The sequence below is a fragment of the Sylvia atricapilla genome, chromosome 1 (genome assembly GCF_009819655.1).
Source record: "Sylvia atricapilla isolate bSylAtr1 chromosome 1, bSylAtr1.pri, whole genome shotgun sequence".
NCBI lineage: Eukaryota > Metazoa > Chordata > Aves > Passeriformes > Sylviidae > Sylvia > Sylvia atricapilla.
Window position 1 is genome coordinate 28,658,733 of NC_089140.1, and position 17,175 is coordinate 28,675,907.

Here is a 17,175-nt window from a genome sequence, read left to right on the forward strand (position 1 = left end):
TCCATCCATGAAAAAAAAAGACCACAGTATAATCAGCAAATTAGAACCATAACTGCAGAATTATTTCTAATGTTATCATTATGATTACCAGTACTGTGTCATGCACAGTACATTACAAATGTGTTATTACACAACATCAAGCACTTAAAAATAACCTCGAATCTATTCAATAATAATTCTACCATCTTTGTCCCCACTCTCTTTTTCTTCATCTCTAGCAGTACTAAAGAAAAGCAAGGATGAAACCCAGGCCTTTGATTAATCTTGGAAAGACAAGATAGAACAAGTTTTGGATCACACTAAAAAACGTAGGGTAAATCTTATGACCTGAAAGCAGAACATATAATAATGTGAAGTTTTGTTTTGAAGAGTCAATGGTGCTAAAAACTGCTGCTTGGAGCAGACCAAGTATTACATCCTAAGCATGGTAACACGTCAGTGGCAAATAGAGACAAAAAATAGCTGAAAATAAACTTTGAGCATAAGTAATCTAATGCCTGGAGTAAACACAAAATTCATGATACATGATGCTGCATCCAAAAGGAGATGCCAAAGATGCTCCTTGATCTAGAGAGAATACTTTATCTCACTGGAACTGCGTGAATATCACCCAGAAGTTAGAAAACACCGTGTGTTTCCTTTAGCACAAACTTATTAATCACACTGTGGCTGATTAGACGGAACTTGAGCTTTCTTTCAATTAAGACTCTCGTATTTTTTACTTCATGTTTTGTCACACATGATCTGGATAGCAATGAAGCCCATAAAAATGGCAAGTACAGGAAGAGACTCCTGAAAGCAATGAATAATGTTTGCTCTAATATCCAACTATACCATCAGTGGAGCAGCCAAGTGACTGGATAGGTTTTAGGGTTTGTTTTTCAGGTTTTGTTTGGATTTTTTCCCTTTCTTTGGGTTGTCATAACAAGAATGCTTGACTAACCTAAAAGACATAACAATGCAATAAGCCTTCCTATCCTGACACAACAAAATGAAATAATTATGAGCCATAAGGTAGTCGATATATGATAATGCAATCTTTTTACTGAAGCCCAGTTGCAACATTTCAAAAGACAGAAAGAACAGACAACTATGTATATTAAATGATTATCACATTGTTATCATGATGATAATTTAGCTCCTGAGGAAATAAAGTAGCAGCATCCTTCATACAGACATTGATTTCACTCAAAACTACTCTCATCTCAAGGGAAAGAAGTCAGCAGTTCAGGCATGCTTTTAAGTCACCACCCTTAAATAACATTAGCTCATCACACACATGAGCTTTTCTTTCAAGGAGAAAAACTTTCATTTTTATTATGGATATTGCTAGTAATGAAAACATGTTGCTTCTCACCACTCGAAATGTTGATATGCCAAATACCCTTACTTAGAAATACCTGGACACATAATACTCTTGAAGTTTACTCCATCCATTAATTAACAGGTCCAAATGAGAACAGGTAACAGTTATCAGGACAGATTTAGACTAATAATGTAAATTTACACAACATTGTATGACAGATACCAATATAAACTAGTTCAGCTTCATCCCATGTTTTTTCAGTGTTTTAGAGATAGTCTTCCCTCTCCCTCAATGTCTTAGGAAATCCTAACAATCGCATGAGAAGTGGATGTGTATCACAGGATTCCTGAACCAATGGAAGAATTTATTAATTGCCTTCTTAAATATATAAGAGTGAAATATTAGAAGACTGAATGCATATTTCACTTTAAACATATCTCACGCACCATACTTAAAATTATCTGCTTAGTATTAAAATAACAATAATCACACCTGAAGGCCTTGTCCATCTACAGTGACAGAATTTGCTCTTTGCATTTTGTTCCGTTCTCCCAGTTTGTTCATTTGCTGCGGGCAGCTCTTCTCTTTTTTCACTGTTGCTTGTCTTTCCTTGAAAAGAGAAATGGAGAAAATGCAACATTTTAATGTATTATATAACTACACAACTATATATATAACACATTATATAGCTATATAATTATAACTGAGACTGTACCTCCACAAAATTGTTTTTTTGATTAGCAAGTAATGTCAGACTCTGCTTTAATGAAAATGAGATCTCAGTAAAGTTAATACACAATGTCTGGCCACTTCACACAGCATCTATCAATATGCCTGGACATTCCATAATGACTAGGCAATAGATGGATGAAAAGTGTGTAGTCACAACACAAACTAATGCAATGATGTGAAAAGATAATCTGACATTACCAGGATGCCGTTCTAAAACTTGAAGGCCAATCATACAATATACTTGACTGTTTAATAAGCATATTGATAAGAGATCAGTAATTTTTCAAAATTTCATCCTGACTGCTAGCAAAGGTTGGATGCTTCAGAGTACTTTACCACTTTGGCAAAATATACCGGATCTAAATGTACCATAATCAATTAGCTGAATTGCTTTTTGTAAAACATGTATTTTGTATCAGAAGGCAGCCAGAATCTACATCAGATTCTAAGTGTATCTACATCTGATACACAGCACAATGAGATGGTTACTTGAAAGAGGAAAAACTCAGGATTATATTGTTGCAATTGTATTTTCAACTGTTATCACACCATTTCAGAGAACTCTGCATGGAAAAAAAAGTATTCTCATTCTTTGTATCTCATTTATTCTATTTATAAACTGCAGCCAGTATGTCCTTTTAGGTTGTTCAAAAAATGCACCATAAATTAAGACAGCAGATGTTTATCAAACAGAATCAGTGTCTCCAATCCCAGTTGCACCCCAGCTGTTTTCTTCACTTCACAAATGCAAGGAGGCTTTAAACTAGTCAAGGGAATGGGTTGGCACAAAGCTGCTGCACTAGAAAGGGAGCATGAAAGACCTTGTCGCTCCCGCTGCAACTGCATTCGGTAACAAGTTCATTAAATGGTACCATTTACATTCCATACCAGGCCAAATCCATCTCTGTGCTACCTCCCATAAAGCCTTAGGACCACAGTAGCAATTAATCCATGAAACTCTTTCAGGAGCAGTTTTTACTGGTAAGAAGCACTGACACAGATTTTGTCAGGAAAAGAATAGTTCCCAGCTTAATACAGTGCCTTCTAACACAAGTGTGGACCCTGATTGTTTTTATATCATCTTCAGTTTCTTTAACTGAGACTGACAGAGTCCCAGTATAGATCTGATGCAAAGAGTCATCCAGGTCATCCTAGGCTGCCTTGGGTAGCCAAGTGCTTGGGGGAACTGTGACAATCTGTGACATATTGTATAAAAGGATGGACAAACCCACACCCCTGGGGAAAAAAAAAAACCAAAAAAACCAAGGGAGCTTACACAACTGCCTGTATGTAGTGAGATTCCTAAGAGGTTAATTAACAAAGCTCCTGGATGCTTTGAGTAACTTGGTTGGTGCAAGACAAGGTCCAAGACTCTAGACTGTAATATTCATTACTTTAAAGAGAAAAAACAGTAGAAGCAATTAGAGCTATCCACCTCATCTATAACCTCAGAAACAAAAACACAGCCTAAGAAATCACCAGTTCTGAACGTACTTATTTGATGATTTTTTCAGAAAATAGAATGAGGATGAGACACCCAAAGAAAATAAAATTTTTGAACTAACACAAAATATTTTGCACAATGGATTCATTAGTCCCAAGGACAGCAAGTAAGGTACTTGCATATGAAGGAAGCGTCACATTCATTACAAATTTAAGAAGTAGCTTTGAGGTTTGAAACAACCTTGTGAATAATTACCCTTTAAAGTCACTTCCTTTCATAAAAAGAAAGCATACCCTGTTAAATAGGATTTTACATTGTGGCCAAATCTGGCTCAGCTGCAACATCTTCAAAAATCAAATCAGATGTCAGTAAAGCAGAGAAAACGCTAGTAAAAATTGTGATTCTAGCAAAAAATAGGAGATGAAGAGCAAATTTTAAAAGGTCTAGGAAAATGTCAAACTAAAGGACACGTGATAACTCAAAGAAAAAATTAGCAAAAAGTAACAGACTCGGCACACCGAGTTTGTGCATTTAGAGAGGTTAAAAAAAAAGTTCAAAAGAGGCCTACTTATAAAGTGCGGCACTAAAAATCTTCTTGCATGTATCATGCTACTACTCAGAGGAAAAGTATTTATATACTGCTGAGACCCATGCCCAAACAGTTATTAATGACTCAAGTAAAATGCAGTAACAATTTCACAGAGCAAAGTTTTGGATATTGGGGTAATACAAATAGCAGCATGAGACAAATAGCAGTAAATACCCTCCTTAGTCCTACGACACTCCTTAGTCCTATGAAATATAAACTCCAGTTTATATTTCCCGTTCCATAAGCAAAACCATTGTCTGGTTCACAAAGCCAATACAAGATTAGGTCATATATCTCAGGTAACATAAAGGAAAAAGAATATTCATGATACAGAATTGTCTAGAGTGTTAATAATATGATCAAAGATGGATACCTGACCTCATTAACATTGAAACTTTGCTTTCTCACTGATGATTTTTGAAGAAAGTACAAATAAAATATTTCATATCACCTGTCTTATGTGAGTATGATAACACAACACATGTCACCATGTCTATCAGTAGTGCTCTCTAAAAAATTTCTGAAGAAGCTGACAAGAGATTCTAGACTACATAGAGCTTTATATCCTACAATTTTTAGGTATGTGTCACACTAGTTTGGATTTGACTTAGTTGTGTGACATGACGTCATGAACTGTATCATAATTCTAATGAATAAACCTGTTAGTGGAACACAAAAAGATTTATTGCTTCATTTTTTAATATTCTTGGGCAGATTCTTTCTTTTATATACAAAATACCAGTTGTGCCTGACTGAGTATCTGTGTTGTGAGAACTAAAACATTACTCAGATATCAGAGTGTCAAGAAATAAACAGTTCAATTTCTAAAGTGGATTAAACCAGGTAAGGTAAGAATAGATAACAGCCTAAAAATTCTAATAATGTTAACAAAAATTTGACATGCATTGAAAAAAATGGTTTTATAAAATGCAAAAAATGTATCTTTCAATTTAAGAAATATTTCTAAAACAGTTGCGCTATTTTTAATATCTTGCTAAATAAAGATAAAACATGATCCATGTATCTGTGAACTATTTTGTTTAGTGAACATGCATGAGGCTGACAGAAATACTGAATATAGAAATTCAGATGCTATTGTACATTTTGATGGCTCAAAGAATAAACCTTGTTCTTTTGGTATGTGCCAGCGCACATACCTTCCAAAGTAGTACCTACCGCAACAAAATTTTTTTATCACCCCTTTTTGCACTTCTTACATCTTATTTTCCCCCTTGAATTCCCACTTTGAAGTCGATATTCATTAGCTGGAGCTTCCACCATTCAGGACTGCTCCAGAGAGAACACTATCAGGTGAGAACTACTCAATTGCATCTATTTCATACTCCAAATCAGAAAACAATTAAAAAGTAAGACAGAATTTTCCAAATAGCCCAGAATATCATCTCTAGATTTTTGGTTCAGCCCCAAAATGCACTTCATAGCAGGAAGAATGTACAACATCATGAACTGTTAGTACTCGAGCGCTCATGGATGCCTCCCACTACGCACCTCAGGGAGCAAACCTCCTAAACTGGGAAGCGTCTGTTGGAAAAAGAGAATGTTAGGCTGCAGCACCAAACAGCTGGGATGGCAAAGGGCACGGACAGGGTGTTCACAAGCAATGTTACCTTGCAGCAGTCATACTTAACAGCATACATGGTACATTGTTACACTTTTCCACAAGTGGACTTTCCCAATGTTTTGGCTGTCATATTACATAATTTACACTCTGAAAAGTACCTGTGGTATCATTTTAACACCAGCTAACAATATTAGAAAACCTGAGGACTTCATTCTTTTGAATAGCAAAAGGAGGTACTTGATACCTAGACAGCTATTGTGATTTTATCTCCCAAGTCTTTGAATTCTCATCCAAATCAAGCAATCTTCTTTAAAAAGCCTACATCTGCTACAATTAACACGCTGTACATCATCAATCCTCAAAAACTGCTTATATTCTCTCTTTATATAGAAGTAGAATCCTTTTCTTTACACAAAGCACTAACCTTTAGAAATACCATACTCTTACCATAGGTGTTACGATAAAAAACAGATGAATAGTTACTAAAGGCTTACTAAAGAGCTGCCTCTTTATAATTTAACTGCTGACACAGAATCCAGGGAAAATACAGCAGCAAACACTTTTTCTCACCTTGCTTTTTAATCAATAACTGGAAATGTATTTTTTCTGGATTATTTCCTACACAAAATTATTTAAATCAATATATTTCATAACATGAAAAAACAATTTACTTATACAATAATAGGATTGCAAAGTCATTAATAAATGTTTAATATTTTTATACAGTTTGCCAGTTTTTTACAGTTTTGTAGCTTAAAACTTGAGATTACATCTCTATGATAATAACTTCTTTTTTTTATATATTTTCAGATGAAACATATACCCTATTTGGGCATGGGGTGGCATAACAAGACAAGTATATTTTTATGTTATTATGCATAAACTAAAGTAGTTATTTAAAAAATCCTTATTCTAGAACTCCAAAACTTCATAGAAAATCAGTTGGAATGCATGGGATATGACATATATCCTCAAATATTTGCAAGATGAAGGCCATGGAAATTTAAATACGTGACTTCAACACCAAACTGATGCTTTGGGGCTCTTTCTAATTCACTTGAAGGAAGGTTGCGCCATGATTCCTTAGAACTATTGTGTTTAATGACATAGGAATCTTTAAAAACATGATAATAGATTATTAATAGTATTAGGTACTCCTAGACAGTAATTTTGTAAACCTATATCGCATTTTGTAAGCAGGACCCTGCTTACCAAACTCCCATTCGATGAAATTTCTGTCCATAATTATTCAATAACAAAAGAGAATTAAAGATCAAAAAAATCCTGAAAACTAAAAAAAAAAACCACATCACCATTATGCCAAAACCATGGCGAGGAATCTATCTGTACTATCTATTAGATATCTCATCCAAGTAACTGTGATTCAGATGATCTAAAATATTTTGAAAATTTATTTTATAATGTCTCCATATTTCCAGATCTGCATACATGCTAATCAAAAGAGCCTATATTAGAACACCACATCATGCTGTCCTGATAGCTCACAGAGCTCTAGCACAATACCCAGCTCTAAATCCCTAGACAGAAGTTAAAAGTCATCCCGTGGACAAGATTATTAACCAATTCTCAGTAAAAATACCATCCAGTGAGCTGCACATGCCCATATTCTAAAGGAAAGTTAAGGCTTCTAATTAATTTGAGAGCTGTCTTGAGAAAAGCATTTGCAGCTAAGGAAAAAAAAAAGAAAAGAAGAATCACATTATGCCATTGAGAAGGAAGCATTTTGTCACCCATAATACTGGTAGCCTGTTGCCTCAAATTTGCCTGTTTTTCACTTTTTGCATTTTGTTCTCACGCAGCTTCAAATAAACTATGTATATTATTAGAATTATTTACATTCTTCCTCTCTAGGAGGAGAATGATAATTGATAATGATGGTCACCAACAAAGTCAAAAAAGTGGCTACCTGTGTAGCCAATCTTGGCCTGTCTATAAATCTGCATATATATAAAGTCAAAAAAATAAAGTAGACGCTTTCCTGCTTGACCTCCTGCTGGCCTGCCTCATCCTTTCATGCTCCTAACAACAGCCGCACGTGTGACCCTCCGTCACAGTAGCCTAACTACATGCAAAAAAACAAGGCTGGAATGGAGAATATGTGTTTAAGAATAACTTCTAAAATGGCTGGTTGTTCCTTCTTCTTAACACAATCACTATTCTGAAGACTCTTCTGAAGGAATCACTATGTGATAACTTTATACTTTGTGCTCTTTTTTCAGTTTGTCTAAATAAAAAGGTAAAGAATTGCACACCAAATCACAAACAAGTCTTTCTCATTTGGCATGTTGGCCTTGGTTCATTCAGTTTTCTGCAGACAACTTGCCTTACATCTTGTACCCATTCAATGTATGTATCAATATATACTTGTCCAAGACTTTCAACTGGATTTGCAACTCCAACTTCGGCTACAGCAGCCAATTATATACACTGTCCAAGAAAGACAGTAGTGTTGGAAAAGAATTTTGAAAATAAAATCATATTGAACTCCAGTGGGAGAGGATTTAAGGAATAAACTTAGTGATGAGCTGTGGGCAGGCAACTAGATATAACTTAAAATGATTGAATGGCTGCCATTTCAGTTTATCAGCATCTTATTATTTTAACATTGAACTGTGTTTGTCGAACAGCTAATTAGTTAGGAAGATACATTTTCCTCCAGGGCAATTATTAATTTCCTTCTGACTTCAAAGAAATGAAAAAACTCTTAGTGTAGATAAGGACACCATTATATTCCAAGTCTGATTTAGATTCTCAGAGAACTGAAGCTGCAATATGAAACAAAACTGAAAAGGAAAAAAGCAGTTTATTTCATTTTTTAAATCTCTTTCAGTTGCTATGTCATTACTTAATATTCAACAACCCAATCTAAATTCAATTCCCCCCCCAAGCATATATATTCAAATAACATTTTTTATAGTATCTTTGTTCCGAAACTCATGATGAGGCTAGTACTCAACTTCAAAGGATTGAGTTGCTCATAAAATGCTTACACACTGTACTGACTTTCTGTGCTCCATGTTGAGCTCGGATTTAACTGAGCTAAAACTGATCTCCACTATTATAAAAACAGAAGAATCATTTTAGGATTAATAACTGGAAAGGGGATTAAGAAAGCTCATTCTTCAACCAGGCACTGCTAATTCCCCTTTCTCTCTCTCTCTACAACTCTGCTTTCCTATGTGAATAATGTCTACATACCTCACAGGAAAATAGTATTAGTAAAACATATTACCAGACATGGAAAAATATCTATTGAACAATGCTGCAATTATAACATAGCCAATAGCTGTTCTATCTAGTCTAAATACTGATAGTGAAAGAAAATTCTTAAACAGTATTTTCAACTTTAATTCTGTATTACTTTTTGCCAGAATGAGAATACATTTGCTATATTTTTACAGAAGTTTGAAGCCATAAATCATAATGCATATTGTTCAGTCGAATAAGGCACATTTCCTATCTCAAGCATTTGTAATCTGCTGTGTATATTGTTCTACATGCCTAAACAGAAACTAGTCATAAACAAAAGATTTTTGAACATTTATGGTTTTGTACAATAAAGCACCAAAGGAATAAGATATATCTGTTTCCTCCTCCAAACTATACAGTCATCTATATTTTCAAATAAGAGGTTAAGTGAATTTGACTTATGATGGTATTTTATATTAGTGTATATAAAACACATGTTCACTATATGTATAAAAATTCTATGTATATCTATATATATCCATTTATCCATATTTACATAAATTGTATTTATGCTTAGAAGCCTTTGTCCTAAAACATTGTAACATCTTCACTACCCAAAACAAAAGTCAAATTCATTCACAAGAGAAAAGAAACAAAATTTATATGGTTTCAAAATTTTATCATGATGACCCATTTTTCAAAGAAGGCAAAACAATGAAGTTGCATATCAAAACAAAAAGAAATGTAACCAGTTGTTTTGGTTTTTTTTTAATTTCTTACCTTTAATCTTATACTAAATCCTCCACCTTTAAAATAAACTGGTTACTATGGGGACAGTAATAATTGCCATATAGTAATGCTCATAATATAAGCAGGGTTCCTTATGTTTGATAATTTACTCCTTAATTTTATTTTCATTCCACAATTAAGAGTTTAAATTATGATTTTAAAAAATAATGCCAGAGATTAAGTGAAAAAATTCACAGCAAAACACACATCTACAATGGGAGAATCAAAATCAGCATGCACTGTAAATAAATACACATTATTATTTATTAAATAGGAAATTTTTATTGGTTGGTTTGTCACTACCCAGGACTGTATCTATTTTGTTGGGAAATTGAAAATCTAATCACTTTTCTAAAGACATAAATAAAAATTAGAACATCTTATATCAGTTTATCAGTAAATGGGGCAAAGTAAAGGAAGGCATGAAATGAAGACAAAATGTACGCTATCATTTTCCCTTTCTGCCTTACAAAGGGACAGGGTGAGTGAAACTGTCTCATAAGCAGAGACCAATCTTGTTTTCTTCACTACTCACTCATCTCATTCCAATACCCAGTTTTAAACCTGGTTATGATCTAATTCTGTACTCCTGGTAGGCTAGGATTCAATTGAGTTAAAGATTTTTAAACTCACTGCCAGTCAACCTTATCATGAACTTTCATTATGTGCATGTAATTAATTGGGTCCAATGAACAATATCAGTACTGAGTTATAGACTTTTCCCCCCTACTATATAATTAGAATATAATTACCCACAGGATATCAGAATGATGCAAAACCTTTCCTCTAAATGTGCCCTCATTAGGAAACAAGTCTCAATGTACATTTATTCAATCAGTATGAATTAATTAAAATGTTACTGAAATAAAAGAGAGTAACATTAAAGTGTATCTGACATCTATTAAAAGACTATCACTTGAGATCTGCACACAGTTTATAACAAAACTCATTTAACTTGAACAAAAAACTTCACCATACAACAAGCCTTATGTAGGGTAACAGAAAAGTAAAAAGGACTAAAGTTGACAGACTACTTTTTACTAAAATATTTTAAAAACATTTTAAAATTGATGCAGTGAGAAACAAAAAAAATCTTTATCAGACATTGAATCTAGACAGAAATGCAATGTTTTTATGATGTACACAGTATAAACTACTTGAGTTTCCTCGGTTTTTTTTTCAACTGACAATGCAGCTTATCATATTTAACATTTGACAAGCTCTGCTTTGTGCAGTTTTGGAGATGGGAGTATCTTTGTTTAACTTAAACTAGCCATCTAACTTTGACATGATGAGCCATTTTGCTTCTCCCTCCACCCACTAAGAGTCACTTAAGCAGAGAGATCATTTCGGTAGCACTGGTATAATACATGGTGTTATGAAATGCAATATATGAAAAAGTCCTTTAATTGTGTAGAAGCTGTAGAGGTTGGACTTCACAAGAACTGAAGAAATGAGACACGAGAAACACTGGATGAAAAGGCAAAAATGTCAATGTCCCTAGTTCTGCAAAAGAGAATAGATGAGAAGTGATTTACCCTGCACTCTTGAAGGAAACTTAGAAGGCATCTTGTTCTGAGATGTATACTGCAGTTTTCTGGAAGAAATCTGGACTTAGAAAGTTACAGGTGGAAGGGAGGGACAACATTTTTAGGAGATCAAAGATAAAAGAGTTTTCATCTTGCTATCTTCCCTATATTCTATAGGAGAAGAAATATATTTTCCTATGACACCTCAAAATACTCAAGGATATGCTTGGTACAGCAAGCATTATGGTTATCTGCTTTTATTTACCTTCCACATATACACAGGATTGCAAGAATGTTAACACTCAGCTGATCACTGACACTGAATGTGTGACCTGGGTGAAGGACCCTTCCACTGTCAGATTTGTATATCTGAACACATAATTTTTATTAAAATACTTTTAATTATCTTATTTATTTTTAAAAATTATTAATAAATTACAGGACACACTTCCTGTTGCATGGTTAGACAGTTTTCACAAGAATGTATTCACTGGTTTTGCTGTTATTATTGAGAATACTGGTCTCTCATACACTGAAATATTATGTTTCTCAAAAGGAATCCCCAGAACAGGAAACGGGAGACACTAATTAAAAATTACTAACACAAATTACATGTACACTATAACCCATCACTTTTAGAAGTTACCATTAGCTAGGTCAGTGAGTAGTATTTGTAACATAATTAAACTCACGGACTTTAATGCATTTTGGAAGAAGCTACTAGATGACACAAATACACTACAAAATTATAATGTCCTCATTTATCCATGGAAAAATATACTTTCCATTCCTAACAATATAAATTGCACTGAAATACATGTTTGTGTTGCATTGTTAGTAACATGATTCCCAACCAGGAAAATGTATTTACTTCTGCTTATCCATTGAAATTTGGTGATAAAACAAACCTACTGAAGGGTGATTTGACTCTAGAGTGGCTCTACTAGCCTCTAAACAACTTAACTGAACTCCAATAAAAATCCTATTCCTCTATTCCTCTTCCTCTCCTGAAAGAAATGTAGTTATGCCAATATAACTGAAGATAAATTTCATGCTGAGGATCATTCCATTTATATCAATGGGAAATGATAAATAACATTAAAATAAAACAATAGCCAATAACAAAATCATAATTTCCAGATGCAAATTTTTAAAGCTCGAATCCTGAAAATTATATGAGGTAATACAAAATATAATCATCCAACAAACTTAAAACAATATTTTATAACTACTGATCAGAACTTGTCCAGATAATACCAAAATACAAGGCCACATTGGTGACTTAAAAATATTCAAAATATTTCATAAATATTAAAAGCAGCTTTCCATTGGATTGTTTCATTAACAGCAATGGAATAATCCCACTTTACACATAGAAGGCCAAAGTCTAATATCTGTACCTTAACAGATTTATAAACAAACAGCCAAAAGGATTAATTCGAACACAAGTAATTTACAACAGACATGAATATTATTCCTAATGATCACCAACTGGTTTAAGATTAGGATGTATATTTTCTTTTTTTTGCCTCATCGCAATAATTTATACTTTCTTAAGTTCAAGCATTTCTTACATTTACTTTGAAATATATTTAAAGCAGACCATTCATCTGTTCTCTTACGAATATGATGATGCTGTGACTTTCATCAGCATAAAATATCCAATTTAATATGTGAATACATAAGTTAATTCTCAAGCTCTTTTTAATGATAAAACAGTCAGCTCTTTTCTATACAACCTACACATAGCATGCATTTTTATTTTCATTGAATTGAGTTATTGTTTTTGTGGACAGAGAAATTTACTGTCCACGACTGCAGAATAAAATATACCATAATGTTGATGCATAGCTTACTGCAAGACCAGTGTCATCATTCTAGGTAACCTCCGGCTTAGATCAGAGACCTCAGCATTGCAGATATACAATATGCATCCCAAGCAAAAACTGCCCATAAGAATAACTTCATTATTCTGGGAAGTTGGATCTATAAAAGATGTAAAATGTAGAAGTGTTCTGCCTATACAGTTTCTGGTAAGTACAGTCTGAATAAGTGATAAAACCTGAGTCAGCTTCAGGTGTAATATACCCTACAGAGAAGTTCATTCTCACATGAAGGAAAATGCAATATGCAGAAGGTAAAACACACTTACGCCTATAAACCCATCAACCAGGATTTCACATTGTGTTTAAGGTTCATATAGTCCTGTGAATTTAGCAAATACCTGACAGCCAGTCCCAGCAGCATTTTAATGCTGCATATGAGAGAGGATTAAATCTGAAATTAACATAAGACAACTCACCAATACTACTGGGCAGATTGATGTAGGTGGTAAAATATGGTCCTTCAAAGGTCCACAGTCACATTCAGGTTTCAGATGTGAAGCACACTTGTTATGCAACTACATGAAGATAGAAAATGAAGACTTAACTTGCACATTTTGCCATTACAGCATAAGAAAACGGACATCTTAGAATGGGGTGAGTTTCAATAACCTAATTATTGCTGAAGTGCTGGAAGGAAAACAAAACACACTGCAGTGGAAATTTCCCCTGGACGGACAAAATTAACAGCTTATATTGAAGTGAAGAATGATGGATTAAAGTATTTTTCAGTTTGGAAATTGTGCGTGTGGATCAGCATACAAAATAAGAACATCGTACAGCAGTACAGTAACTCAGCATACTGTTAACTAGTGACCAAAAGCTTCATTTCAGAAGACAGCTTCTTGCACTGAGCCAGGAATTTCTGTTCTACTACTAGCGAGTAATTCAAGGCAGCTTTTGGTACTACTGTGTAACTCTGCTTCCTTCCTGAAGCTGACAGCCACTACAGATACAAATATTAGAGAAGAACACAGGAATATCCTACGTGAAGCTTCATTGGGTGAATTTTGGTCTTCACTCAACTGGTCTTCAGGTCTCTATTGACCGTTGAGGAACTGGAATTACTCTCCTTTTTTCTAATTTACGCTTAGAATTCATCCAGTTTTTATTCAAAGCAATGACAATAGCTCTACTCTGAAAACACGTAAAGAATATCCTCAGGTCTGCTGACAGGAAGAGCATTGGCTGACTTCCATTTTGTTAGAGAGACTGAATAGACAAATGTGCATATAACAGGAACATAAAACGGTAACAAGTAATGATAAATGATTAAATATTTTGCATTAGCAATCAAGAGTTCTTGTTCATCATTTAGAATTTAACTCAATTCAAATGACTCTAAATATTCAGCCACACAGTACAAAGCACAGTTGTGTTCTTGGATCATGCAAGCATTCACATTTAATTGGTACTTTGCAATATCAATTAAAGATAGTCAGAATAAATAAACTTAATATTGTAAATTTTATGGAAGTTTCTTTTCTCGTCTGAATGATCATAAAGGTATTTTCCAACCTAAATTATTCTGCATTTTATCTCTGTATAGATTCAATAAAACGCATTAAGTTGTTCAGATAGCATGCATTTCCCACAGAGATGGACATTTTTGAAAAAAATTGTATCTTACAGTAAAGAAAAAATAATCAGGCTAATAATATCAGGAGTTGTGAGGTAAAAATCTTATTAACAAGTGATTTATGTAATACAGCAGGTAGCATACAGCATTAGTTCAACAGGTTCAAAAGCTGTTATGAAACCTGTAGTTCAATATCTGCATCTGTAAATCACATTTTTCAGTGACTGATCATTTCCCCTTAAATGGTTAAACTCATTCAACTCTATCAAAATTACAATAAAATTGCACCAATTGCTGATGTATATAAACTTGACTGGTAATAATTCATAAAATTATCTGGCTACAGTTAATTTTGACATGACATTCCGAATTTTGAACTAAATGGCACCTAATATTAGCCTTGTCCATATTTGTTTACACTGCAAAGTTACCTTTTAAGGCAGTTACCTTAGCAACAGAAAATAAAAGCCAGAAGAGTTTCGATTTACTCTGAGTATTAAAGCCTTATTGTGCGGGTATTTTGGTAGCCCTGTAATCTAAATCATTTGTCATGCTAATTCTCTGCCTCAGTGGTAAGGCTACTTGTACCAATAATTACTGCACACCACGGCCATGCTACATCAAATAAAAGTATCTTCACACATTCAGTGGTAATTAGCAGCTTTGCTACTCAGTGGCATGCAAACTTATCTATGAAAATATAGCTTAATCTTCTTATTAGTCTCTGCTGATCTCTGACAACAGAATTGGCACATAGCAAATAACAGAAAAGGTAGAAGAAATGTAGCTTTCATGAAAATAACAGTTTGACACAAAGAAATAAAACAAATGCATGCCTCTCAAAAACCCCTGTATTTCAGCAGGTTTTCAATACATTTCCCCAAAACTCCTCTTGTAGAATATGACCTCGCCAAACCTGCAAAGGAAAGAGTGTATTTGCTGGAGTTGAAGAGAGGGGGGAAAATTACAGGACCGTGGTGGAAAACTACAATTATGTGGAAGAGGCATCATGGATGTGGCTGAGAAGTCAGTATAACAAGACTCCTTATGTGAGAAATACCTCTAAGTTTTGGGGATTTGGAGTCAGTTATTTGACATCAAAAGTGACCTTATTAAGTTGTAAGGACAGATACAATTTAAAATGAAAGAGGCTCCAGAATTATTTCTGTAATAAAGAGCATCGCCTTTGATTATAAGTTGTAAATGTGCAGTACAAGGAGCCGAAAAACATATGAAGGATGTGATCATTATATAACCTCAGAATATCCATTCAAAAACCATGTATCTGTTAGAAATTTTAAACAATTTTTTTCTGTAATAAAGGTGCTACTATTAAAAATGACGTCATTGCAATAGAATATATCAAATGCAAAATATATCAAATTGCAAGTAAATAGCAAATTTGCGGTATTTAAAATACTCATTCCTCACTTGTGTCCTAATTCATATCTAAGTTATATAAAGAAATATTATTAAATTTATGTGAAAATAAAAAATTACTATTAAAAAAGCCCTTCAAATTACTAATGGAAACAAATTGAAAAATTGTAAACGTTACTGTCAACATTTCCAATTTTAGCTGTCAAAAAAACACACTACCGTTTTTAATTGGAACCTGAGAGCTTATTTAGACATTTAAAGAAGCACACAAGCACCCACGATATTTTCACAACAATTTAGTATTTTTCTTTAGAGTGATTTAATATTATAAATAATTCCACAGTGCTTCTTTAGTGAATAACAGTTGTTAATGAAAAATCCTCTGAATCTTGATGTACAACTTCAAATATGGTCCGGATCCACATGAACTAATGGGGAAATAATTTCTACTGAAGAAAGACAGAATTTGTGAATTCCTTTGACTTTAGAAGTCAATATAAGTTACAAAATACATATTTCTTGAATGATACACACATATTATACAAGTGTAAACACTTCTATATCTACAGCAGAACACTCTTATTTTTCTTGCTAAACACATATAGCCATTGCCTAAGTTTAATTATCTACATGCAAAACATTTTGGATTGGCTGTTTTACTCTTACATAAATTATCCAAATTTTGACAGCAATCTGGACTACATATTTGCTTTCTTCTAAAATATTGTTTTTAAGTAATCATAACAGCTTATCACTGAAAGCATCCTGGATCTATTTCTTTGATGATGTTTCATATTTTGTATTCTTGTGTTAAGAAAATATGTCATAAAACATCCAAACTTGTACGTTTAAAACAAACATTCACTAATGCCTCAGTCTCATATTATTATTTAAAGCACTGAACAAACAACTGCTGTTCATAACAATAATAATAATGATATCAGCAAAACCAGCAATACACGCAAAGAAGGCTGAAATCTCTCCCCATTTAGATTTAAATCCTGCCTGGCTAGAAACAGAAATACTGGCATTGCTCCTTCTAGCATGAAGATCTCACTTTTAAGGGCAGTGTTCCCTGAATGTCATTAGTTCCAGTTACTGGTTCCTGCTGATAAGGAGTGCACAAAAGTTGTATGTATTTGACTTGGTTCA

At 33.7% G+C, this 17,175-nt stretch overlaps 1 protein-coding gene across 1 annotated transcript in view; it reads right to left on the reverse strand.

The window, feature by feature from the left end:
- DGKB (diacylglycerol kinase beta) overlaps positions 1-17,175 on the reverse strand; it is a 328,399-nt gene that overhangs the window by 209,993 nt on the left and 101,231 nt on the right. Inside the window, 3 exon segments of the mRNA XM_066318191.1 lie at positions 1,799-1,915; positions 5,581-5,613; positions 13,484-13,582. Of these exon segments, the coding sequence (XP_066174288.1) occupies positions 1,799-1,915; positions 5,581-5,613; positions 13,484-13,582 (249 nt within the window).